This window comes from Solanum dulcamara, chromosome 10 (genome assembly GCF_947179165.1).
Source record: "Solanum dulcamara chromosome 10, daSolDulc1.2, whole genome shotgun sequence".
Taxonomy (NCBI): Eukaryota; Viridiplantae; Streptophyta; class Magnoliopsida; order Solanales; family Solanaceae; genus Solanum; species Solanum dulcamara.
In genome coordinates, this window is record NC_077246.1 from 52,726,099 (window position 1) to 52,751,738 (window position 25,640).

A 25,640-nucleotide genomic window follows, 5' to 3' on the forward strand; every position below is an offset into this window, starting at 1 on the left:
AATATCTGTATAGTAGATGACCCATTTTTCCACAGTGCTCACAAGGTGGGTAATTTTTGAAATTTTTACCCCTGTTTTGAGTTTTATGGCTGGCTGCTAAGGCTCCTTCAACCTGACATCCAATATTGGCCGCCAGAGACAACAAATTTGGTACATCATTAACTGGGTACAGGAAACTCTTGGACCAGTTAACATGTAATCCAGACACAGCTTCAAAGATGGTAAGAATGGCTTTGAGATGTCTGATCTGGTCCACTTCAGCTTCACAAAAAACTAAAGAATCATCGGCATACAATAGATGGGATATTTCCATTCCTTGAGTACCATTAGATTGAGAACCAAAGCCCCTTATCCGATCGTAAGATTGAGCAACCTTAATCATATGATTAAGTCCCTCCATGGCTAACAAAAGTAGAAAAGGTGACATTGGATCACCTTGTCTAAGAGCTCTCTGAGACTGAAAAAACCCTTCAGGGATCTCATTGATCTAAACAGAAAAGTTTACATTAGAAATGCAAAATCTTATCAGTTTCCAAAGCCCATGCGTTTGAGAATTTTCAGCAAGAACTTCCGTTTGACATGAACATAGGCCTTTTCAATAGCCAACTTACATATGATTCCTGGCCTCTTGGATTTGATTCTAGAATCAACTAATTCATTAGCTAGTACTACAGCATCCATAATTTGTCTTCCTTTGAGAAACGCCATTTGGTGCACATCAACCAGCTTCCCCATCACTGACTTCAGTCTTTCTGTTATAAGCTTGGATAAGATCTTGTATACCCCACCTATAAGAATTATAAGTCTAAAATCTTTTAATTCTTCGGCACCATTCTTCTTAGGAATCAAAGCAATGAAAGTAGCATTGAAGGACTTCTCAAAGACCTCATTCTGATGAAAATTTTGTACAGTGGACATTATATCTTCTTTGAGAATTCCCCAACACTCTTTAAAGAAACCCATTGTGAAGCCATTCGGGCCAGATGCCTTGTCCACCACACACATATTAATAATTTTGAGGACCTCTGCCTCTGAAAACGGTCTTTGCAACCATTCACTTTCATCATCATCGACTTTTGGGACAATCTGGGAATTCAAAAGAGGGCCTCCAAGTTTCTGTTACTGAGTATAGTTTCATATAGAAATCTACCATAGTTCTTTTAATCTCAGGCATGTATACCACAACTTCATCCTCGACTTTCAATCTGTCTATGGTATTGTACCTCTTATGAGCAGCGGCCATTCTCTGGAAATATTTAGTGTTTTTATCCCCTGTTGAAGCCACAAAACTCTAGATTTCTGTCTCCACCTTGCCTCCTCATTTTTGGCCAATCCCCCAAGTTCGACCATAATCGTTGCCCTGATCATCAGCTCATCTACATTAAGTTCTCTGCTGTCCTGAGTCTGATCTAACTCAGCTAACCCATTCAGAAGGTTGTTCTTCTTATTTATCAGTTCCCCAAAAGTTGTTCTACTCAATTCCTTAAGTTTGCTCTTTAACATTTGGAGTTAGCTGCCTAAATGAAATATCTGGGTTAGTTGGCCAGCCCTAGTTGGTGGACATGTCCAAAACTCCAAGGAGTATGGGATTTCCCCTTTATCCTCCTACCACTTAAATATCAGGCTTTAGTCTTTTGGCGGAGTTCAAGCTCGTGATGTGCGTTTACCTCACATTGCACTGTACTTCCTTCATTGTTGGTCAAAAGCTATGGAGGCATGTTAGACTAGCCAATGTTGGGCGATCCATGATATGTTGCTCCTTCAAATTTCACACCCTTAGTTAGAATCCCACATGGGTTAATTGTATGGGCTTCAGTCTCCTTATTGATTTAGGATAACTCTCACCACTTGAGCTAACTTTGCTGTTTGAGTTAGACCCAAGATACAGTTTCTTAACAAACCTGTTCTTTTCATCAATGCTGAAGGAAGTGTTGTATTAAGCTTTTTTATTTTATCTATTTGTTGTCTACATCACTCTCAGACTGTTATGCTGTATGTTCCTTGGGAATGTTATCTCTACTTGCAATCCCACATGACTCAAACTTGGTAAACTTTTATTTATTTTATTTAATTATTTTTCCTTTCTCAAAAAAATTATCTTAACGTGATGCTCGACGCCCTTGCAAATAGTTGGAAACTAATAAATGGTTAGTCTGATAGTGCGACTTGAGTTAGTAATCTGCAATGCTCTTGTTTGGTGCAGGCGCATAAATGATATCATTGGTCAGTATAAAGGAAGTTTTGTGCTTGAACTGCAACAGAGAGCTATTGAATTTAACTCTATTATCGAGAGGCATCAGAATATGAGGTTTGGTTGATATCTTATAGAAAGTTATTTCTATTCCTTTTGTTGTCTTTTTAGTGTGATTTATGCTGAGCAGCGATGTATGTTTTCAGGTCTTCACTCGCAGAGAGAATGCCGGTTCTTGATGAAGCAACCTTCAGTGGAAGGAGAGGTGGTTCTGTGCCAGTAGTTGTGTCAACTTCGCAAGGAGTATCAGTTAATCTTCCAAATGGATCTGCCAAGCTCAGTACTGCTGCTGTGGCTGACTTGCTCGATCTTAGTTTAGATGATGCTCCTGCACCTAGCTCTTCTGGTGGAGAGTTTCTTCAAGATCTTCTTGGTGTCAATCTGATACCAGTGTCTTTGCAACCAGGTCACATTTACTGTGTATTGTATGAATCTTTCAGAATGCTTTTCCTGATTTATAATTCTGATCATCCTCACATTTTTTCTATTTCTCCTTACTGTATTTAAAATTTTAAATTGGTATCTTTTGACCAGTCTAAGCACAACTGACATCTAACTTAAACTTGACTTCATAGTGGATTTTTCTCTTTATTTTCTTTGAATTTCAGATGCAAATCAGGCCCAAAAGAGTAGCGCTGATGTTCTAATGGATCTTTTGTCGATTGGAACTCCTCCTGCTCAGAGAAGCCCATCTACACCTCAGGTGTTATCCTCCAATACAGACAATAGAAGTCCATTGGATATATTAGATAGATTGTCCACACCTTCAGCTTCTTCAACGCAAGTCTCTTCTACTGGTGGAAATTCTTCTATGTTGGATTTATTGAACGGGCTTCCTTCCAGTCCACCGATGTCTGGTACGATCTCTATCCGCACTGTAACCTCTTGGCCGGTCTAATTATATTCTGGAAATGCTGACACCATTTTTTTAAGTTACAGAAGGCAATGGTCCGGCACATTCATCAGTTACTGCATTTGAGAGCAGCTCCTTGAGATTAACATTCAACATCTCAAAGAAGCGTGGAAACCCACAGATGACACTTATTGACGGTAGTTTTACAAATAAGTCACAAGATGTTTTCACGGACTTCATCTTCCAGGCAGCAGTTCCAAAGGTAAACAAAGGAACAATCATCCATAGTTAATTTGTTGTGTTATTGCTTTTCTCTTCTTTATTTTTCACTTGGAATGTCAATTGGCTTTTTTAAGTGTCCTAAGGGGTCGTTTGGTAGAGTTTATTAGAAAAATAATGCATGCATTAGTTTTGTGTATAATTAGTACCTTATTTGATGCACTTTTTTGGCCTATGCATTAGTTATACACTCTATTTTGTATTGAGGTGTGTATTACTAATACCATAGATTTTCATGTATTAGTGATATAAAGGGTTTCAACACATTCATTAGATTTTGGAACTCAAGTTCAGTAATGGTGTAGTTCATGAAATTTGCTGATTTATTGTTGGAGATAGGCTGATGATGGTGTGTTATTAAGGTATTAAAATGAAGAAGATGGATGTAGTGGGAGGAGGAAAAAAGAAAAGTTTTTTTTTGTTGGTATTTTCAATGTGTTATTCATTGATTTATCTCTTTGCCGTGTCAGTGCATTTGGAAGTCACACACTTATCTGCAGGAGATTGCCATTGAGGGATCTAATAGGCACAATTTACCTCGAGTTCCGGTGTCAATAGGTAGAATCCTTAGTGCAAGTGTCAATAAAACAAACTGGCAAGTTTGAGGGGCAAAGCCTATGTATGCTGCCAAGAATATCTGACAGGGATAAAAGAATAGAAATTAAAAAAGAACTCATAGAGAACATAAGACCTAAGATAAACATACTGGCATAGTTTAAACTTATTTCTAACTGATTGGCGTAGTCTATAAAGATACTTCTCTTCCATTATGCTATCTTTCACCAAGTCTGCATAGATTTCAAGATATTATAGGCCTTTTGAGACAACTTCCCTTCCGTGTGATTTTAGGTCTACCTCTTCTCCTTCAACACTTTCATCCACCATGGTTCACACCTACGTACCAAAGCATCTGGAGATTGACATAGGACATAATTAAACCATCTCAAATGACTTTTTTTCATTTTATTCTTAATGTGTGCAACTTGCACTTTTTGACAGATGTAGTCATTTCTAATCGTATCTAGTCTTGTTTAATCAAACATCCATCTTAACATTCACATCTTTGCCACACTCACCTTGTGGATGAGTTAGATTTTGATGGCCCAAAATTTACTCATGTTGGTCTACTATTCAATATAACTAATCTTTCACTTAGGTAGGCGAGAAGTCATCATGAATTGGCTAGCTTTACGCTAGCTACCAACCTACCTGCTACCTCAACCTCCTCCTTTGTTCGAGCTTTGTACCGGCTATGTGAGCAAGCTCACATAGGTAGAGTTGGTAGTTATGGGGTATAAATTCAGTTAAGTGTGTCAGTAAATCTTTTCTCTATATGAGGACATTGCGCTTCATGCGGATTTCATACCTTGCAAATATCTCATCATGGTTGACTTATCTGAAAGGCTAAAATTTCAGGGATAGCTTGGACGCTGTTGTAAATAGGTCTACAAATTGTTCTAGGAAGTAAAATATCCACTTCTTTGAAGTTCTAACAACAACAACAACAACATACCCAGTGAAATCCTACAAGTGGGATTTGGGGAGGGTAGGATGTACGCAGACCTTACCACTACCTCAATAGTAATAGTTTCAAAAAAAATGTCAATCGTAATATATGTTGGATGGCCTAATTTTCGAATTCTCAGTACATGTACCATTTGTCATCTCTTGACTAAGCTTATTTGGCATTTCTATGAAGTTCCTTCAACTGCAATTGGATCCAGCTAGCGGTAATACCCTACCTGCAAATGGTAATGGATCAATCACACAGAAGTTGAGAATCACAAACAGCCAACATGGCAAGGTAACTGAATTGTTCATTTTCTGTATTGGATCACTTTTACTAGACATTTTCTGGGTAGAAATAAATGTATGAATCGTATGAACATAGATGATTACTACAACATATGGATATTATGAAAAACTTTTGAATACTAAGGAGGTGGACTTTCCTTATAGAGCGATTTGGATCCCAAAGATACCGAGACTTGCCATAACTTCTTTAACCGTGCTTGACATCACCCAAAAAATCCCAAAAAATCCCAAACCATGTAAAAAATCTCCCACTATAATCTTGAAGCTACTGAAAAGTGAATGAGGAGATGGTCGACATCTGCAGCGGCACCCTTGCATATAAAGCAGCAACTGACATAAGTGATCTTTCTTCTTCCTCAATTTCTCTGCTGTCAAGATTACTCCACTAGTTGCTAACTATGAGGAAAAACACACCTCTCGCGTTATCTTTGGAATCCAAATCGCTCTATGAGGAAAGTACACCTCCTCCGTATTCAAAAGCTTTTCGTAGTATGATTTAACTGAGAAAACACCATTCTTTCGCGATAAAATTCATCTATCTTGTTAGCAAAAAATATAGCCTCCATTGTAGATCTTCCGGGCATAACTGCAAACTAGTGCTCTATCACTCTTGTCGTATTCCTAAATGTTGCTCTGTGCCTCTGTCACTCTTTTCACAGAGTTTCGTCGTATGATTTATGAGTTTGATGCCACTCTTTCCTAAGTCTATGCTGTATCATTCTTTTCTAGCATAGATGATTCATATTAAAAACATCATCTAGGCTCATTATCAATTTGATACTGATAATCTGGCAGGCATGTTGCTTGTTCAATTTTATATGAGTCCAGTAAGAGTATTACGAATCAATACTAACTTCAAAATTTGGTTTGTTCCATTTGCTCATGAAGAGAACTATTACCGAATGGTTGCACGTCGATCCGCAAAATTATGAACATGTAAATATGTTTTATGAATTCAGGCTTTTAGCACCGCTACTTTTCATATGGATTCTGAGTGAATTGGATATGATATGAGAGGTTGAAAACTCGTGAAATTGTTGGAACATTATTTTCCCTTGTAGAGGTTTGAAATGATAGCTACAGATGTACGTTGTTCTTAGCTATAAGAAACTGAAACTAGTAATGGAATTTTGTTTATCAGCTATTGTAACTGAATGTATTTCAAAATTACGCAGTTCCCTTAAAGCTTGAGACTAGGTGTACTTTTCACATCTTTCTTAAATTCCTGTGATTGCCCGTCTTTTATGACATTTATAAAGGGTGATTTGGAATAACAACCTAAACAACTATTCTTTAATAGCTATATCTTTATCTTCATTTTTCCAGAAATCCCTTGTCATGCGCATACGGATAAGTTATAAGGTGAATAACAAAGATGTCTTGGAGGAAGGCCAAGTCAGCAATTTTCCTCGCGATTTATGAGGTTGAATGGCCCTATAAGAGGATGCTTTGTTGCATTTCATCTTGTTTTTTTCTTTCACTGTGGAGAAGCTTCTGCGCGTTGTTTGTACTTCCTAGAGCAATATATTCAATTGGTTTGGAAGAAGAGGCAGTATTGGTTGGACTTCAAGTGGTGGCTTTACCTGGGATCTCTCAGATGCCTGACATTACTTACTTCTTCTTACCTGGGATCGCTCAGATGGACTTCAATTGTACATGATGATCTGATTACCATGTAAGCCACTGTCAAAGTCAATTTTTGCCAATGTGGCAATCACAGGAGGAGATCATGTGTTGGACTCGTTTAAACTTACGAGATGTGCATTGTGCAAGTATATTCTTTTGTTTCTAAGATTTTGGCTAATCAGATTCAAAATGAAGAATTGTAATGCAGGGTTTCCAATTGGCTTGGTAATGTTTTATCACAGGTGCGTTATAAGTGGGATACATTTAGTTGTTGTAATGGAAAGCTCCTCAATTGGTTATAACATTGGGTATATGGCTATCGCTAGTTCATATTTTTCGTCTCTAAAAGTGTCCTCATCTCCAAGATGTTTCAATTTCTATTTCCTTGTACATGTTCATTTTTTGGGGGAAGAGGGCCAGATTTGCCTCGTACTTTGTGAAATGGTCTAAGTGCTTATTCGGCTTAGTTTTTATCTAAAACACTTATAAGCTGAAAGCAGTTTATAGGTTGTTTTAGATAAGCTAAGTCAGACAAGCCTAATTATTTTATTGGGCTTATTTTAAGCACAAAAAGATTTTTAAGTTGGTTAGTCAAACACTCAAAAAAGCTTAAAACAGTTTATAACGGCTTATAAGCCAAACCAAATGGGCTTTAACTCTGCCTTATGTTAGAAGTTTGGATCATCCATGTCCTCATTGTTACAATTGTGCCTTAATATTGCCCTAAGTCGCTAGCGGTGAGTTCATCGTTGAACCAAAACTTTTATCACAAGGGCAAATTTGAATCTTTTCCCTACAACATATTAATGGAAAAATTTATGTGAATAAGTAAATATATATTAGTTAATTAGTTAATTAGTTAATATAGCTATAGTTTAGCTAATTTACAATTCACTACTAACATTTGACGTTAATTACGGTTCAAGTCTGTATAATTTAATTTTTATAATTTTTGTATAATGTGATTTTGTATAATATAATTTGTATAATTGTTTAAAATTAAGATGTTTGTGTTTGTATAAATTCGTTATTTTGAGTTTATACAAAAATAGCTCAATTATATGCGAATTATACAAACCAGCAAAATTATACAAACGAGGCAACTTAAACGATAACTACAACTCGTAAATAGGCAAACTGTAGTTAAGGACCATAATTAAGATAATTATAGTAACTATTTGTGAAATTTCCTCTATATTAATTAGTATATCTGATTATTTAGATTACGACATAAACATTGCCAGCGGAGTGTTAATTCTATGGTTTGGACGGTTATTTTATGAAATTTATACCATATCATTTTTTTGGTTATTTTATTTCATATAACCAAAATTATTCCTTTTGAAACCATTCCATTAGCTCGATTTCTCTTTGGTATCGGTACAATTTGATTAATTTTTGGTAATTTTTTTTTAAAAAGTTATAAATTTAAAACATGCTACCATGTATATGTTTATGACCTTGGCAAAAACTCTTAAGACATTTTGATTGTTTAAAAGGAGATGAATCACGAAAACATGAAAGAAAATAAGAATATAGATTCATCTCATTATATTATGGCAGTGTAAATATTATTAAGCAAAAATAAAAAATATAATTCACATCACACGAGCGGAAAGAATTCAATCAAACAAGATGGAACTCAAGAATTTAGTCTACTTAATTTAAGTATCCAATAAGAAAAATTTAAAAAATAAGAGAGAAAAAATATTTAATAATTTGTAGTTTGTTACCTAAGATCGTTGGAATACATTGAAGTTTACTAACTACTACTCGAGAGTTGAAATGTTAGAACTAATTTAATTTCGATCGGAGTAGTATGTGAAGTTTAAATGTTAGGACTTTGAGTGTTAATTATGTTGTCTCTTTCGTTATCCTGGATCTGAAGCACAATTTTAAATATTTTTTATTTTAAAACTTAATATATAAAATATATTTACACTTCGGTATATTTTTTTATTAATATTTATCAAATAAAAAATCTACCTAATTATTCGGAATGATTATAAATTTATATAAAAACTATGAATTTATTAAAAGAAATTGTAAAATCGATTCAGTACGGTTCGATCCGATCGATTGAGTCGGTTTTTAAATAACCATTGACACCCCTACAGGCCAACATTGCTGCAGAAATGTAGCTTCACAACAACTTGAAACACCCGAAAAATTCCTTCAAGGTGTAGACAAATATTTTCATGTCTAAGGGTGTGTTTTGGTATGGAAGAAAATATTTTCTACAAAATCTTATTATATTTTCTCATGTTTGCTTGGTCAAAATATTTGGAAAATATTTTCTATAGGAAAATAAGTTCTTTAAAAATGAGAAATTTGACTTTCCTAATAAAAATAGGAAAAACGAGTTGCATAAGTGACATTTCAAGTTTATTATTTTCTCTCCACCCACCTAATCCCCCCACTCCCCCACCTCTTGACCATCCCACTCTCATCACCCATCACTCCTCATCTCATCCCGTCTCATAATATTTTTCTAAATAACATATAAATACTATTGAGATAATATTTTTTTGCTTACTTACCAAACACTTGAAAATAAGTAAAAATTCCTTTCGTTTTACAAGAATTTTTTTTTACAAAATTATTTTTCTTCGTACCAAACACATCACTCTCATTTATTTTCATTAATGTTAAGATATCTGAATTTGAATGCACATTTGAAAGATTAAAAAGTTATCTCTTGATCTAAACAGAAAATTTAGACTATTTATTTTTTAACATTTTAATGTACAAAATTATTTATTATTAAACATAATAAATGTACCATGACCTCAACTTTTATTTAATAGCTAACATTCATACCCCTATTGGATGGAACACCTCAAATCAAGTGAAATTATTGAATTGCAATTACTCTATTTTCTCTTTTAACCGAACCCGACCCGCTATACTAAATAAATTTAGACTAAATTAAATTCCCAAATCCATCTCTTGAATCTTCTTCACCTCCTTCCTCTATTGATAAATAATTCTCAAGTTAAATTCAAAGCTATCAACTTGCATTGAGGCATAATTCACACAATTTTGCAAAATTTGTAACCTTTCTCGATGGTAAAATCTTCATTGCTCGTTAGGACTGTAAAATTTCTGTGCAAAAGTTTACACCATTAAACAACATAAGCTAATCATAAATTTTCCAATGCCTGAGGATCGATTATGCTGATTAGTTTTCTCTAGAAGTTATTCAAATATGAGAAGACACAAAAAAAAGATGTGGATCGAATACCATGATGTTGTTTGTGAGTTAGCTGAAAACTTTAAATTAAGGGTGACAAAAATATTTGAAAATTAAATTGTAGTGACTCAATGTTATTTATTTGAGTGTAGGTCACAATTATGTAATTAAACATTAAAAGATTTTGAGGGATGTGTAGAGTTGATCTCAATTGTTTAGGTTGACACTTTAGTCCATCCTTATAAAACCCTAATTAACTAAACATGAAGGGGAAAAAAAGAGGGTGGGGGGATGATATTTTGAGTGGCTTCTTCTTCCTCCCTCTTCCTTCTCTTCTTCTTCTTCTTCCTTCCTCTTCTTCCTTCCTCTTCCTCCTCCCCTTCTTCTTCTTCTTCCTCTTCCCTCCTCCTCTTCCCTCCTCTTCCTCCTTCCCCCCTCTTCCTCCCTCTACTTCCTCCTCTTCCTTCCTCTTCTTCTCATTCCTCTTTCTCCTCTTCTTCCTCTCTCCCTCTTCCTTCCCCCTCCTCCTCCTCCTTCTCCTTTTTTCCTCTTGTTCCTCCTCTTCTTCTTCTTCCTCCTCCCTCTTCTTCCTCTTCTTTCTCTTTTTCTTCTTCTTTCTCTTTCTCTTTTTCTTCTTCTTTCTCTTCTTCTTCTTTTTCCTTCCTATTCTTCTTCTTTCTCTTCCTCCTCTTCTTCTTCCTCTTCTTCCTATTCCTGTTCCTCCTCCTCCTTTTATTCTTCTTCTTCTTTGGTGGTTCATCTATCTAATTATTGGACCAAATTTTGTTCTATATCAGTGAGAGTTACTTCATAAAGTGATTTGATAAGTAAAATTATAGTTCTTTGATTCAATTATTCATCTGGTATATCTACATATTTTTCAATAATTTACAGTCGCATTTCCAATAACTTAACCTTCTGTTGCAACATGTTAGTAATCTGTTGCACCAATTATTAATTTTATAGCAACAGATGTTGTGTCCAACAAAATAGCTATATGTTGCAACAAATAAGGCGTCTATTGCAACATATGACTTAGTTATTAGATACATGTTACAACAGATGGTAAAAATAGGATAGAATTAGAAGCTGTGTCCAATAGAATAATCATATGTTGCAATAGATAAATCATCTGTTGCAACATATGACTTAGCTGTTGGATACATGTTATAAAAATTGGTAAAGATGGGATAGAATCAGAAGTTGTGTCCAATAGAATAGCCATATGTTGCAATAGATAAGGCATATGTTGTAATTTATGACTTAGTTGTTGGATACATGTTACAACAACTGGTAAAGTTGGGATAAAATCAGAAGTTTTGTCAACATAATAGTCATATATTGCAACAGATAAAACATCTGTTGCAACAAAATGATTTTGCTATTGAACACATGTTACAATAGTTGGTAATGCTGAGATAGAACTAGAAGTCATGTCCAACAAAATAGTATGTTGCAATAGATAAGGCATATGTTGCAACAAATAAGGTATTTTTTTGTAACATATCACTTAGTTGCTGGATACATGTTACAGTAAGTGATAAAGCTAGGATAGAATCAGACGTCATGTCCAACATAATAGTCATATGTTGCAACAAATAAGAAATTGTTACAACATATAAGGTATTTGTTGCAACATGTGACAAACTTGTTAGATACAACTTGTTGAAACATAGATGCAGAAGTTGTATATAGACACCACTTAATTTACTATACTATCATTTTAAATTTATTTTAAAAATAAATCTCTTTAAGTACCATTAATGGAGGAATCAATAAAGTACGAGTATATTGTCATAGGTAATGAATCAATAAGAACAATTAGTTTATTGGCATTGGAAGGATGGTGACATTTTAGAGGCAATATCGATGATTGTCCAAAGAAATATTTTGTAAGATTTTAGTGAATTTAATCATCAGCTATTGTGGACTTAAATTATCAATGGAAGATCTTGTCACCATTTATATGCACAACCTTTTTTGAAAATCAGAGGATCCTACCTTTTAAGATAAGCTATCAGCTTCATTTGCATGTGTAACACCCCAAAGAATCTTAGCACAGGCCCTTAGAAGGATCCAGAGAAAGAGTTAGAAATTTCCTGAGACCAGTGACCCATCAGCAATACCTATGGACCGTAGGAAGAGCTACATGTCGTAGGTAGGGCTCGTAGGTCCCTATCCACACTTAGTGAAACTTGAGATTGTTAAGACCCTTCCTACGTATAAAGAAAATATTTTATTGCGAATGAACAAAATGTCTTCTACGGATCGTATAAATGTCTAAGGACCGTAGGAGACACCCGTAGAAGATGTCCCAAGGTACATTATAAGACCCTTTTTCCACGAGTCCTTATACGAGTCGTCAAAAAGTCTACGATGTATAGGGGCACCTCATAGACCCAATGCCACATTCCATTAGCTACAGAAATGTCACACCCCGATCTCAACAGGGTGTGATGGGCACCCAACCCCGTGCTCGGAGCCGAGCGAACCCGCTAATTCATATTACATTCTCAATCTCTTTAGAATTTTGCATCAAAAAGAAATGAAAAACATAGCTACGCTTTCCGAATCTTGCTATCCAAAATCCATCATCTCATAAACTCATGACATACTACATAATAACATATCGGTTGGTGACGCCGCTTACAAAGCTGACACTCTATACCCACGACTCTGTCTGCAAAGTCTCTAACTTCGAATGAAACATCATAGAGCATATACTCTGACTCGGCAGCACTCCAGGAACAAGTGGAGTTGCTAACCCCGCTGGAACATCTTCTATAGTAGCTTCTACTTGTCTAGGTGTACCTGCGTGGCATGAAACGCATCCCCCAAAGAAAAGGGGGTCAGTACGAGTAATGTACTGAGTATGTAAGACATGAAAATTAGCATAATAAAGAACATAAGGTATGAACAACCATATCGTAGAATCATAGACATATAGTGAGATAAGAGAGTAACCTGTACATATGAGTGCCCTTTTAGGACAGATGCCATGCATGCTTGTCTTATCATAAAAAAACATTTCTTGTTCGTATTCATAGAAAATAGAAGTCATATCACCGAACAACGTCGGCGTGCCCACATATGTCCCGCGTCCGGGCATCCCGCGTCCAGGATGAAAATTACTCCAACTGATCAGGTGGGAATGCGTCTATAGCGCCACATATACACCTCCCCATATCCCCCATATACATATACATATACATATAGACAGCATGCACGAGAGCCCAATGAAAGTCGTGTATTTATCGGAGTGACGGAAGGTCGGTAACCTCCGATTGTATTATAGACTAACCATGGTCGCTTTGTCTCACCTTGAAGGAACAATTATTATAGGATGAGACTATCAACGAAAGATAATATTAAGAGAACGTAGAATAAGGTCACAATCTTATAAGGCGTCAAATCGTATACATATGCACATATGACCAATTTTCAAGACTCGTAGAAAAATCGGAATGAGCTATGATTCAAAATCAAGATAAGAGTCATGTCAAGTACCTTTTGAAAATTTCCATGGATTATATCAACATAAAACTTTTGGAATCATATACACGTATTTAAGCACGAGAAAAATATCTTTTGGAAACTCAAGAAAATTGACCATCCTAGTGGCTCTACGAATAGGACTTCCTTGAAATTGTACAAAAGGACATATACTTGTTTCATAAAAATCATGCTAAAAGAAAGTGTAGCTCTATATACTTATGTCAAAACATGCCAATAGAAAGAAGAGTAAACATTACATACATGAAGCCGTTCTTATCTTAGACATCATAGACATATTCTCATCCTCGACATCATCAATGTCGTTGTAAAACATATCCATCGTCATTGTCATAAAAGCTTGTAATACTGTAAACCTTTGTTTTGGGAAACTATAGACATTTTGGAAAACATTGACGGGTTATAGAAAAAAGTAGTCATTTCCTTGGGACCATTGACACCTAGCTTTTGAAAACAAAGAATATATGGAAGCACTTATGAAACCATAACATCGGAATCATGCCTTGAAAAAGAAGGGTAAGCCTTACATACTTATGCCAAAGACATGCCAAAAGAAGGAACGATTAGCTTTACATACTTATGCCAAAGACATGCCAAAAGAAGGAATGGTTAACTTTACATACCTGTACCGCGCTTTACTAGCTTTTCTTATTCTTCCAACTTGTTAGTCTACATTCAAGAGAGTTGACATAGTCATTAGATTCATCACCATATACTCGTCTTAATCCTTCAAACAAATTAACTTCTAATCTGCCGAAATTTCGGCAGCATCTCCCCTATAAATACACCATCCCCGAGATCTCAACTCGGCCACCATTTCAACAATCATATCAACAACAACAACCAGCAGTATATATACAATCAAATCACCTCAACTTTACACAACACAAGCTCCAAACAACTAGCATAAAACTACGATACCAAAATAGAGTTTTTAACCTTTATTTCGTAAAATCTTTAACCATACCAAACGGGGGGTCGTGTGGCTGCAACCACACCCTTTTTAAAATAATTTAAAGCCCTGCAACATACAATCCAACCAGCTGCACCCGCAGCGCCTCAACGACCATACACTACGCGACTTCGATTTAGCTACTACGACTTTAATTTAGTAGTTTCCAGCATCATGCCCCCTTATACATTTTCTCTGCTTCCAGCCATATTTAGGACACTTAATACACCTCATAACAACATCATAAACTCCAATTTTAAAGGAGAGACCTTACCTTTACCGAAACTCTCCAAAACTTGCCTCGGAAGCTCTCCTAGCGCGGCTAAAACTTTGGGGCTGTTCGGTGACGTTTTGGGCTGCTCCAAACCATACAATTTCATAATACCTTTATAACACCTTGGTACACCCTAGATAATTAATTCACGAAGCAAAATCGGAGACTTACCTTTTTTTTCCTTGGCCGAACCTATTCTTTCTCTAGCTTCAAGTTTCTTCTCTTCCTTTCTCTCTAGAACTCTCTTGAATCCTCTTGTTGATAAAGAAAACTTAATGGATAAATATGACTTAAAAGTCATCAACATATATATATATATAAGCCACTTAATTAATGGGCTAAGTTCCAAGACTTGGGCCCTTTCCTTGTGTTGGGCCTCTCTTATTATTTTAATTTCTTTCAAAGCCCAATCCCTTGGCCCATATGTTTTCATAAACTACATTTTGTGAACTTCCAACTTATATATATATATATATATATATTTTTTTTCCTTATTCTTTTTTTTCAATATTTCCATCTCCAAAATTCCATAACCAACTTATGTATCAAACAAGACCAAAACGTATCATTATCCTTCACTTGTTACAATTATTCCAAATGTCCAAATGTACAAAAATATGGGTTGTAACAAGAAATGTGCATGAAGTTCCATGAGCAAGCCTTATGGTTTGCCTTATGGACAATGACCATAGAGGGGTCCATAGACCCAAGCCCCTAAGTTTCTCAATTCGACCCTATGAGTGATTCCCAGGATTTATCAAAGGGTCTGTAGACCCAAGATTTCAATTTCCAGTAATTCTAAGTTTTGAGCACCAAGTTACATGAGGAGTCTTCTACAGCACGTAGAAGTTCCTATGGTTTATAGAATGAAATAAAGAGTAGTTTTGTCTTTTTTCATCTTTCTCAAATCAAAACCCTGATGTTTTGGGTCTAATTTAAGTTCCTTCAGTACCCTACATGCATTTAGCCCTCATTATCACTTAGAATATTTAGAGCAAGGACGGAAGAGGAGAAAAAACTAGGGTTCAAGGGTGGTATTTGCATTCTTCAATTTTGGTCAAGAACATCGTTCTTCCTACTATGTAAGGCTATTCATACTGTTGGACTGAGTTTGTCCTCATGCCCGATATCTTAATCATGTAATTAAAGAGTTCAGTCTTGAGTTTTAATCCCGTTATATTGACTTTTCGAGTTAGTTATGTAATCTCTCATTGAGTTCTCCGCCTATTTGATTCTATTATGATTATTTCCATTGTTAAAGACCTTAAGTTGTTGTTCATGTTTACATTCTGATGAACCCTAGTTGAATATTCACAATTGATGTTATTATGAACTGTTTTGAGTTAAAGAATGATTTAAATTTCATATCTTAATCGAGAAAGAGGTTTTGAGCATAATATATTACTTTAGTTGTGAAGTCATTCACTGATTTTGAGCATGATCCTTGTCAAGTCTGATGAGTTATTGTGTTATGCATTTATTTTGAGACTGAAACTAAGAAGTCAAAAACTATATTTTAATGCATATACTGATTTGGAGAAGCATAACTATTTTAAAGAGAATATAGTGAGTTTGAGAAGAGTTGAGTTAAACTGAGTAAAGTCCAGTGAGACTAAATGAGATAAATTTTGAGTATTTTCACTCACCTGAGTATATGAGCATAATATATGATTTTGGGCGAAGTATTTAGCATCGATTTGGGCAAAATTTTGGATAATTCAAACCCCATAAAATATATAGCCAGTGAGGGATAGTATCGTGACATTGGTTTGGGTGAATCCTCATTTCAATCCCTGATACGTACTTTTATTGGATTCATGAAATAAGTTTGAATCCCTTACCTTGATAAGGTATTGGATGACTCTAGCAACGAGATCAGTTCTTGTATCATCAGATACTCATAGTGATGGTTGTCGGTTAGAGAAACTCCCCAAAAGAGAAAACACTACTCTTATACTAAGTTGCATTTACTTATTGTATTTTGTAATACATTGACTTATTCTCATATTTTCATACTTTATTGAGTTGTTACTTCATCATTCAATCCAGTGTTCTTTTCGATAAGTATATTTTCTTTCAACTATTTTACATATTGTACATTCCATGTAATGATGCCATTTGGCGCTGCATCATTTTATGATGTAGATACAAGTGTTAGAGATCCTCAACAGGTGCATCATTGAGGGTCACATTCATCCAGTTTTTTGGTGAGACCTCCTTGCATATGGAGAAACTCTTTTAGTCATTTATTTATTAGTCCTCTACAGTAGCCATGGGCCTGTCCCAGTACCTATTCAGAGTCATTAAAGGCTTCATAGACTTGAGTTGAGGCTTATTTTCATTTCTTTGAGATTATGTTTTAAACATTGAGTTATACTATATTCAACATAATTTGAAACTATTATTTAATGAGTGATGTTTATGCTTTTGAATTACCCATCTGAGTTAGCTTTTGCTATTAGTTAAGTCTTCCGCTTAGTAGCCAGCTAGGCCAAGAGTTTTCTTGGGAAACAACAATAATTTTTGAGTGTCGGTCAAGTCTAGGGTTTAGATTTGGGGTGTGACAAAGTTGGTGTTAGATCACAAAATTCATGAGTCCTAGGATATATATGAAGCCAAGTTTAATAGAGACCTCCTTATTGATGTGAATCACACCACATCTATAATGGAGGGGAGGGGGGCTACATGACTTTAGGAATTGTCTCACTTCTTTCATACTCTAAGTTCTTGTGATAAAGTTTAAATTTATAAAATCTATTTCTAACTTTCTAACTCATGCGTTCACATATTTTCAGATCATGCCTTTGAAATGCACACTCAGTCAGAGGAACATCACCAACAATGAAATCCCACTGAATACTATGCCTCTACCATTTGGAATGCAGATAAGGAACTGAGCCCGAGTAGCTGAGCAGGAGAATGATAAAGGAACTCAAGAGGTTCAATAGACACCTATTGATCAGTGTACCACTACTTCTGAGATGGAGTTTATGGGAGCTATTGCTATGCTCACCTAATAGATGGCTACCCAGTTAGGCCATCAAAGTACTTCTATTCTAGCTCTAGTTCTCAAGAGCCTTAGTTGCTATGAGGATTAGAGACTTTTTGAGGATGAAACCACCTTTATTCACTGGGTCTAAGGTTGAAGAGGATCCCCAAAACTTCATAGATGATATATGGAAGATCCTCAAAGATATGCATGCAACTGAGATCAAGGGAGTTGAGATTATTTCCTATTAGCTCAAGAATGTTGGAAATATTTGGTATAATCAGTGGGAGGAGAGTCGTGGTGAGGATGCTTAGCATTCTATTTGGTATGAATTCGAGAGTGCATTCCTAGACCGCTTCTTTCCCTAAGAGCAGTGGGAAGTGAAAGTTGAGAAGTTCATGAATTTGAAAAAAGAGGGGTTGACCATGAAAGAGTATATTCTTAAGTTCATCCAGCTGTCCAGGTATGCTCTAGAGATGATTCTAGATGTGAGATCAAAGATGAGGAAATTTGTCTTCAGCTTAGAAAAACATGTGAAGAAGGAGTGCAAGGATATATTATTGTTTTCAGACATGGACACTCCAGACTTATGGTGTATGGACAACGGGTAGAGGAGGAAAAAAAGAGAGATAGGGAGGTTCACCTATATAAGAAGGCAAGGTCTGCAGGTAATGAGACTAGCCACTATAAGAGTGGTAATGAAAATTGGTCATTCTTTTAGAGGAGATCTTCTGGCTATGCACCATCATCAGCAAGTGTACTGGCATCGAACAACAAATATGATCAAAGATCGTAGAGTAACCAAAAATTCTAAGCTAAAGGTTCACAGTCTTAAGGGAGTGTGACCCAAGGTTTATCATGTAAGCCGCCTTATGGTAAGTGTGGTAGACTGTATTTGGAAGAGTGTTGTGATGGCACTAGTGGCTTCTACAATGTGGTCGGATGGGTCACTACTTGAGAAACTACATGTCAGAATGGCAAGTTTATGGGGCATCAAGGCCTAATCTTCTTCAGCAGTACCATCTGGTAGAGTTTGTCAGAGAGGTACTACTTTAGGAGCAGTTGGAGTTTCAAACTGTATGAATGCTATGACTAGTTGCCAAAAATAGGAGAACTTGCCAGACATTGTTACTTGTATGCTTAAAATCCTTTCTTATGATGTGTATGCCTTACTTGATCTGGGTGAAACTTTGTCCTTTGTGGCTCCATATATAGCTGTGAAGTTTAGGATTCATTTCGAATGTCTTTTTACAACCCTTCAATGTTTCTACTCTTGTTGGTGAGTTGATCCTAGCTAAGAGAGTCTATCGAGATTGTACAATTACCATCTATCATAAATACACCATAGCCAACTTAGTTGAGTTGGACATTGTGGATTTTTATGTCATTCTAGGTATTGACTGGCTTCACGCTTTTTATGCCTCAGTCGATTGTAGAACTAGAGTCATCAAATTTCAGTTCCCAAATAAGCCTTCTATTGAGTGGAAAGGTAGTCTAGCAGTGCCTAAGGGTTATTTTATTTCATACCTTAAGGCTAAAAAGTTGGTTTCTAAGGGGTGTATCTACCACACTGTTTGAGTTAGAGATGATAGTGTGGAGACACCATCCCTTCAGTTAGTTCCAGTCATAAATGAGTTTCCTAAAGTCTTTATAAATGAACTTCCTAGAGACCCTTCCGATAGGGAGATAGATTTAGGAATAGACATTCTTCATGATACTCAACCTATCTTTATTCCACCAAATAGGATGGCTCCAACCAAGTTAAAAGAGTAGTTGAAAGTTCTTCTTGATATGGGTTTCATTAAACCAAGTGTCTCACCCTAGGCGGGCTCCGTCCTATTCATACGAAAGAAAAATAGTTCTCTTAGAATGTGCATTGAATACCGTATGTTGAACAAGGTCACAATAAGAAATAAGTACCATCTTTCGAGAATCGATGATTTGTTCGACAAACTTCAAGGTGCACCCATTTCTCTAAGATAGACCTCAGATTAGGCCATCATTAGTTGAAAGTGAGTGAAAGTGACATTTTGAAGAAAACCTTTCGAACCTGATATGGTCATTATGAGTTTGTTATTATGTCCTTTGGCTTCACTAATGCTCCTGCATCATTTATAGACCTTATGAATAGAGTGTTCAAGTAGTATCTAAATATGTTTTTTTATTATGTTCATTGATGACAATCTAATCTATTCCAGAAATGAGAAGAAGCATGCCAACCATCTAAGAATTATCCTCCAAAATCTCAAGGATAGAGAGTGGTATGCAAAATTTTCTAAGTGTGAGTTCTGGCTTGCATTTGAGGCATTTCTAGGCCACATTATTTCTGGTGAAGGTATCCGAGTTGATTCGCAAAAGATTAAGAATGTAAAGAACTGGCCTAGACCCATATCCCCGACTAACATAAGAAGTTTCTTGGGTTTGACCGTTTATTATAGAAGGTTTATAGAGGGATTCTCATCCATATCATCCCATTGACTAAGTTGACTCAAAAAAAGACTATGATTCAATAGTCTGATGCTTGTGAGAAATGTTTTTAGGAGTTGAAGATTAGATTGACTACTTCCCTAGTGATGTCCATACCTATCATGACCCAAGCTAGGCTTTAGGCATAACACGGTGATCGGAATACCAAGGGACTCCAACCAAGCCTCTCAGTATACATCACATACATAAAGTAAGTAAATACATCAATCAAATCATAGAGTGGAAGAGAAGTCTCAAAATAAAATCTCAAATAGGGAGAAAACTCAAAGCAACATGTCCGAATAATCGGAGCTATATACTCATGATCATCTAAACATGCATCTGCTTCTATTAGATAGCTCTTAGGAAAAGTTTCTAGCTCACCAAACACAAAGAATAAAAGGCCATAAACATAATGTAAGAGTCATAAATGTCACATCCTCAAATCATGAGGACTCATCAATAATAGGAAAGTAGTACTCAATCTCTAGCCACGAATGGGATGCATGTGATGATCTTCGGACCTTACATTATGAAACAATGTAGGCAAAAAATATATATTAGTACATGAAATATACTAAGTATGTGAGAAATATACATAATATAGACATGATAGCATGGTGAGCATTAAACATGTGATGTAAGACCAAGAATCATTTAAAAATATAAGACTTAAAATCATAAGTCATAACATGTGGTTAATGCATTATTTGAAAACATCATAAGGACTCACAAGAAGACATAGTTCATTTGTGGTATATAACCTTTAAACGATAGTTAAGATCATGCGGGCTACAACATGGAATCTGGTGTTACTCTCACACCTAAAAGAGAGAAGCTACTTGTCAAGGTAGACTCCATAAGAATATCATAAATTTGAGTTATTTGTGGATCCACAATCTAGGAAATTAAGGAAAACCTATGAGGGTAACGTAGTTTGGGACAAGAGGTTGCTACTATAGTTTCATTGGATCGCTTCTTGAGCTTCCAGGTCAAACCCCACCTCAAAGTCCTCTCAGTGGTTAGTCAATATCCCAACGAAAGTCATAAGTCATAGTCATTAACAATATTAGGAACGACAATAATAAATAACAATCCACATCATAAAATAGTCATAAAAGTAGCTCATTAACATGATGATTCATTCAAGTACGAGAAAACCTTTCATCTTTATGAATCCATGAGTAGGTGAGAAACCTTTCACCTTTAACATGAGTATGTGGTAAATACTTTCACAACCATAGATACTTGAAACATCCTTGAAAACATGATTCATTACTTTCATGAGTCATTCATAAGTCCTTGATAATCATTCATAAAAACCATGATCAAACTCAATGATTTCATACTTGAAAATAGCATAATGCACGGGTCCATGAGAACTCACTTGAAAACATGAAGTTTAACTTGAAACATGCATAATTGAATCATAAACATTGAAATAAATAATAATTGAATTGACCTAATGCATTCTCAAGAAAATCCTAAAATCAATGAATTAAAATTGGTTGAAAAAGGAGAAAACCATAGGGACTCCATGGATGGAAACGATGCATGAATGAATTCCAAACATACCTTGATTAATCGAAGCCCTAGATGCACTTGAAATTAAGATACTTGAATTTGACCTTGAAAATTCTTAGCTTGGAAGAGAAGAAATTCCTTCGAAGACAGTTATAGAGAGAGAATTATAGTATTAAGTGACAGGAGAGGGAATGAGGGGATTTCAAAAGGTTTAGGTAGTTATAGGGATTAGATATAAACTTAAAACATCATAGTTTAAGAAATAGCTGATAGGGACCTATTAGAGAGGTCGGTCAAGCTCGCCTTCCTAATCGGTGAGTCACCGACCTCTTGGCTTACTCGCTAAGTTTTATCAAGGATCTGATCAAAATTTTCAAAATAATTTGGCAAGGTAGAATTGGCTCACCAACTCATTCAGTGAGTCGCCGACTTGTTCTTTTCCCTTTCCTAATTTCTCATTTTCTTGTCAACTTTTCTGAGCATTTCAGCGAGGTTGGTCAGCTCGCAAAACCCTTTTGGTGAGTCGCCAAACACAAATCTTACTCACGAAACTTCTCTTTTTCTGAGCATATTTTTTAGGAACTTTAGGTGAACTTACATGTCTCTTGGCAATACTCCAAACCCACTCGGCGTGTCGTCAAAATAGTTTGGCGAGCCTCTGGCTTCAGTTTATCAGTTTTCCTTTTTTTAAACTCAACTTTTCAACTTACAGGGCCTCACAATATATCCCTCTTGGAAACATTCGTTCTCGAATGAGACTTAATTAGAAGGAAAGGAGTAGAAAAGAGACATAGAAGCCCAATATGAATGCAATAACATAACAAAATGCACAAAACATGGAATATTCAATCCCTAGCTAAAACATGATTCTTAAAACTCATTTCATGAATATGCATGTATGTGAAGAAATGAGAATGAATTAGACACATGATTTCAACGGTGTGGTCATGGAAGAACTTAATACCTCAACTTGGAATAAAAAGAACGAGATGAGGATATCATAACATCATATTGGCTTCGGCCGCCCATGTATCACCCTCAACCTCTTGGTTTCTCTATAACACCTTAACAGATGCCACTTCCTTTTTTATTAACTTAGAACTTACCGGTCTAGGATTTCAACCAAAATCTCCTTATAGGATAAACTTTGCTTAACACCCACACTATCCAAGGTCACAATTGAGCTAGGATCACCAATACATTTTTTTAACAAAGACACATGAAATACTGAATGCACCGATGCCAACTCCGAAGGTAAATCCAATTCATATGCCACCTTGCCAAAGCATCTCAAAATTTGATAAGGGCCTATATACCAGGGAATAAGTTTTTCCTTTTTACCAAAGAGCATCACACCTTTCATGGGTGAAATTTTCAAGTAAACCCAATCATTAACCTCAAACTCAAGTTCCCTTCTTCTTACATCCAAATAAAACTTTTGCGGACTTTGGATGGCCTTTAATATTTCTCTAATGAGTCTAACCTTCTAAATAGCCTCAAGAACCAACTCAAATCCTATCAAGGCAACTTCACCAACTTCAAACCAGCCAATAGAAGATCTACACCTTCTACCATATAAAGCCTTAAGCGAAGATATTTGGATACTAGAATGGTAGCTATTATTATATGAAAACTCGATCCAAGTCAAATGATCATCCCAGTTACCCTTGAAATCAATGACATAATGTCTCAACATGCCTTCGAATGTTTGAATAGTATGCTCATCTTGACCATCAGTTTGAGGGTGAAAAGTTGTACTACGCTTAACTCGAGTGCCAAGGCCCTTTTTGAAAGACCTCCAAAATTCGAGATGTAAATTGAGTACATCGATCCAAAATGATAGATAAAAGAACACCATGAAGCTTAACCAATTTCCAAATGTAAATTCTAGCATAACCCTCGGTCGAATAGAAAGCCTTAACGAAAAGAAAATGCGTCAACTTAGTCATTCGTTCAACAACAACCTAAATTAAATCATGTTGCTTACAGGTATGAGGCAAACCTGTAATGAAGTCCATATTCAAATCTTTCCACTTCCAAGTAGGAATCTCAATATCTTGAGCTAAACCTCCTAGTTTTTGATGCTTAACCTTCACTTGTTGACAATTAGGATAATTGGTCATGAATTCAACACTATCCTTCTTCATGCCATTCCACCAATACACTTCCCTAAAATCTCTATACATCTTTGTGTAACCCGAATGAATGGAATACTGTGAACTATGAGCTTTGGAAAATATCATTTTCCTTAAGACATCAACATTGGGAACACATAATCGATCTTGATATCTAAGAACACCATCTTCTCCTTAGGAGAAAGGCTCAATGGATTTTTCGGCAACCTCTTTCTTCAACTCAACCAAGGTAGGATCTTTGTCTTGCTTTTCCTTAACGTCCACCACAAGAAATGATTCAAAACTATTTTGGACAACAACCCTAGTATTCTCCGAATAAACCAAGCGAACAACCAAATGAGCTAGCCTATGAACACTCAAAATAGGCACTATCCATAGACAACCTACTTGAGCATCGACAACCACATTCACCTTACCCAGATGGTACAACACACTCATATCATAGTCCTTCAACAACTCAAGCCATCTCCTTTGTCGAAGGTTCAAATACTTTTAGTTGAATACATATTATAAATTCTATGGTCAGTAAATACATAAACATGAACACCATAAAGATAGTGCTTCATAAATTTTCAAAGCAAACGCAATCGCTGCCAATTCCAAGTCATGAGTAGGATATTAATTTTCATGCACTTTAAGTTGCCTAGAAGAATAGGCTATCACCTTACCATTTTGCATCAAAACACAACCAAGACCAATCCTTGAAGCATCACAATACATAACAAAACTATCGGACCCTTTCGATAAAGTTACTGGAGCAGAAGTAAGTCTATCTTTCAACTCTTGAAAGCTTTTCTTGCATGCCTCGTACCATTGAAATTTCATATTCTTTTTAGTCAATATAGTCAAGGGCGATGCAATGGAAGATAATTCTTCCACAAACCATCTATTATAACCCGCTAATCCCAAAAAACTTTGAATATCAGAAGGAGACAAAGGTCTAGGCCATTTATTAACTGTTTCAGTTTTTTGACTATCAACCATAATACCTTCACTGGAAACATATGACCAAGGAAAGAAACCGACCTTAACCAAAACTCACACTTGTTAAAATTAGAAAATAATTGATTGTCCTTGAGGACTTGCAACACAATCCTCAAATGATCAAAATGCTCTTTCTCACTCCAAGAATAAACCAAAATATCATCAATGAACACAATAGCAAACAAATTCAAATATTTCTGAAACGCCTAGTTCATCAAATCCATAAAAGCTGCAGGAGCATTCGTTAGTCCAAAAGATATAATTAAGAATTCAAAGTGACCATACTGAGTTCTAAAAGCTATTTTTAGAATGTCATATTCTCTCACTCGGAGTTGATGGTACCCTGATCGAAGATCAATCTTTGAAAAGTAGCTTGCACCTTAAAGTTGATCGAACAAGTCATCAATCCTTGGAATGTGATACTTATTCTTAATATTGACTTTGTTCAATTATCGATAGTCAATACACATACAAAGAGAACCATCCTTCTTTTAGGGACATGTAGTTCTTCGACCTGAGTAATCACCACTAGTCCAACTTGTCTAGTAATATCAAATTCATCATACATACTTGAAAATCATAAAAATACCTCTTTTAACAAATCATGATTTCATAACATTTTCATAAAAGACACTTATCTAAGTATCTATGCCATGATAATCCTATTCAAAGAAAATCATGGAAATTCTTCATGATGTGAATATTTCACTTGAAGAAACCTTATTTTCATAAATTCATAGTTGATACTTTGTCTAGAAGAATCTTTTAAATCATAGTTCATAAATT

General features: G+C 35.7%; 1 protein-coding gene and 1 long non-coding RNA gene across 3 annotated transcripts in view; one reads left to right on the forward strand and one right to left on the reverse strand.

The window, feature by feature from the left end:
• Window positions 1–7,156, forward strand: part of LOC129870430 (AP-1 complex subunit gamma-2-like) — a 45,865-nt gene extending 38,709 nt beyond the window's left edge. The window contains exons 14-19 of one of the 2 annotated variants that reach the window (XM_055945220.1): window positions 2,204–2,308; window positions 2,398–2,657; window positions 2,860–3,108; window positions 3,185–3,366; window positions 5,083–5,187; window positions 6,525–7,156. In XM_055945220.1, coding sequence (XP_055801195.1) covers window positions 2,204–2,308; window positions 2,398–2,657; window positions 2,860–3,108; window positions 3,185–3,366; window positions 5,083–5,187; window positions 6,525–6,620 — 997 coding nt within the window. In that variant the 3' untranslated portion in view covers window positions 6,621–7,156. The remainder of the gene's footprint in view (window positions 1–2,203; window positions 2,309–2,397; window positions 2,658–2,859; window positions 3,109–3,184; window positions 3,367–5,082; window positions 5,188–6,524) is intronic. The other variant, XM_055945221.1, reaches the window with a different exon arrangement.
• A 6,996-nt stretch (window positions 7,157–14,152) lies between these two features.
• LOC129904935 (uncharacterized) lies at window positions 14,153–15,022 on the reverse strand. Its single transcript, XR_008770529.1, has 3 exons — window positions 14,928–15,022; window positions 14,757–14,838; window positions 14,153–14,199 (listed from the first exon to the last, which is right to left on the reverse strand). It is a non-coding gene; the product is annotated as an uncharacterized LOC129904935 (long non-coding RNA).
• Window positions 15,023–25,640: the final 10,618 nt, after the last annotated feature.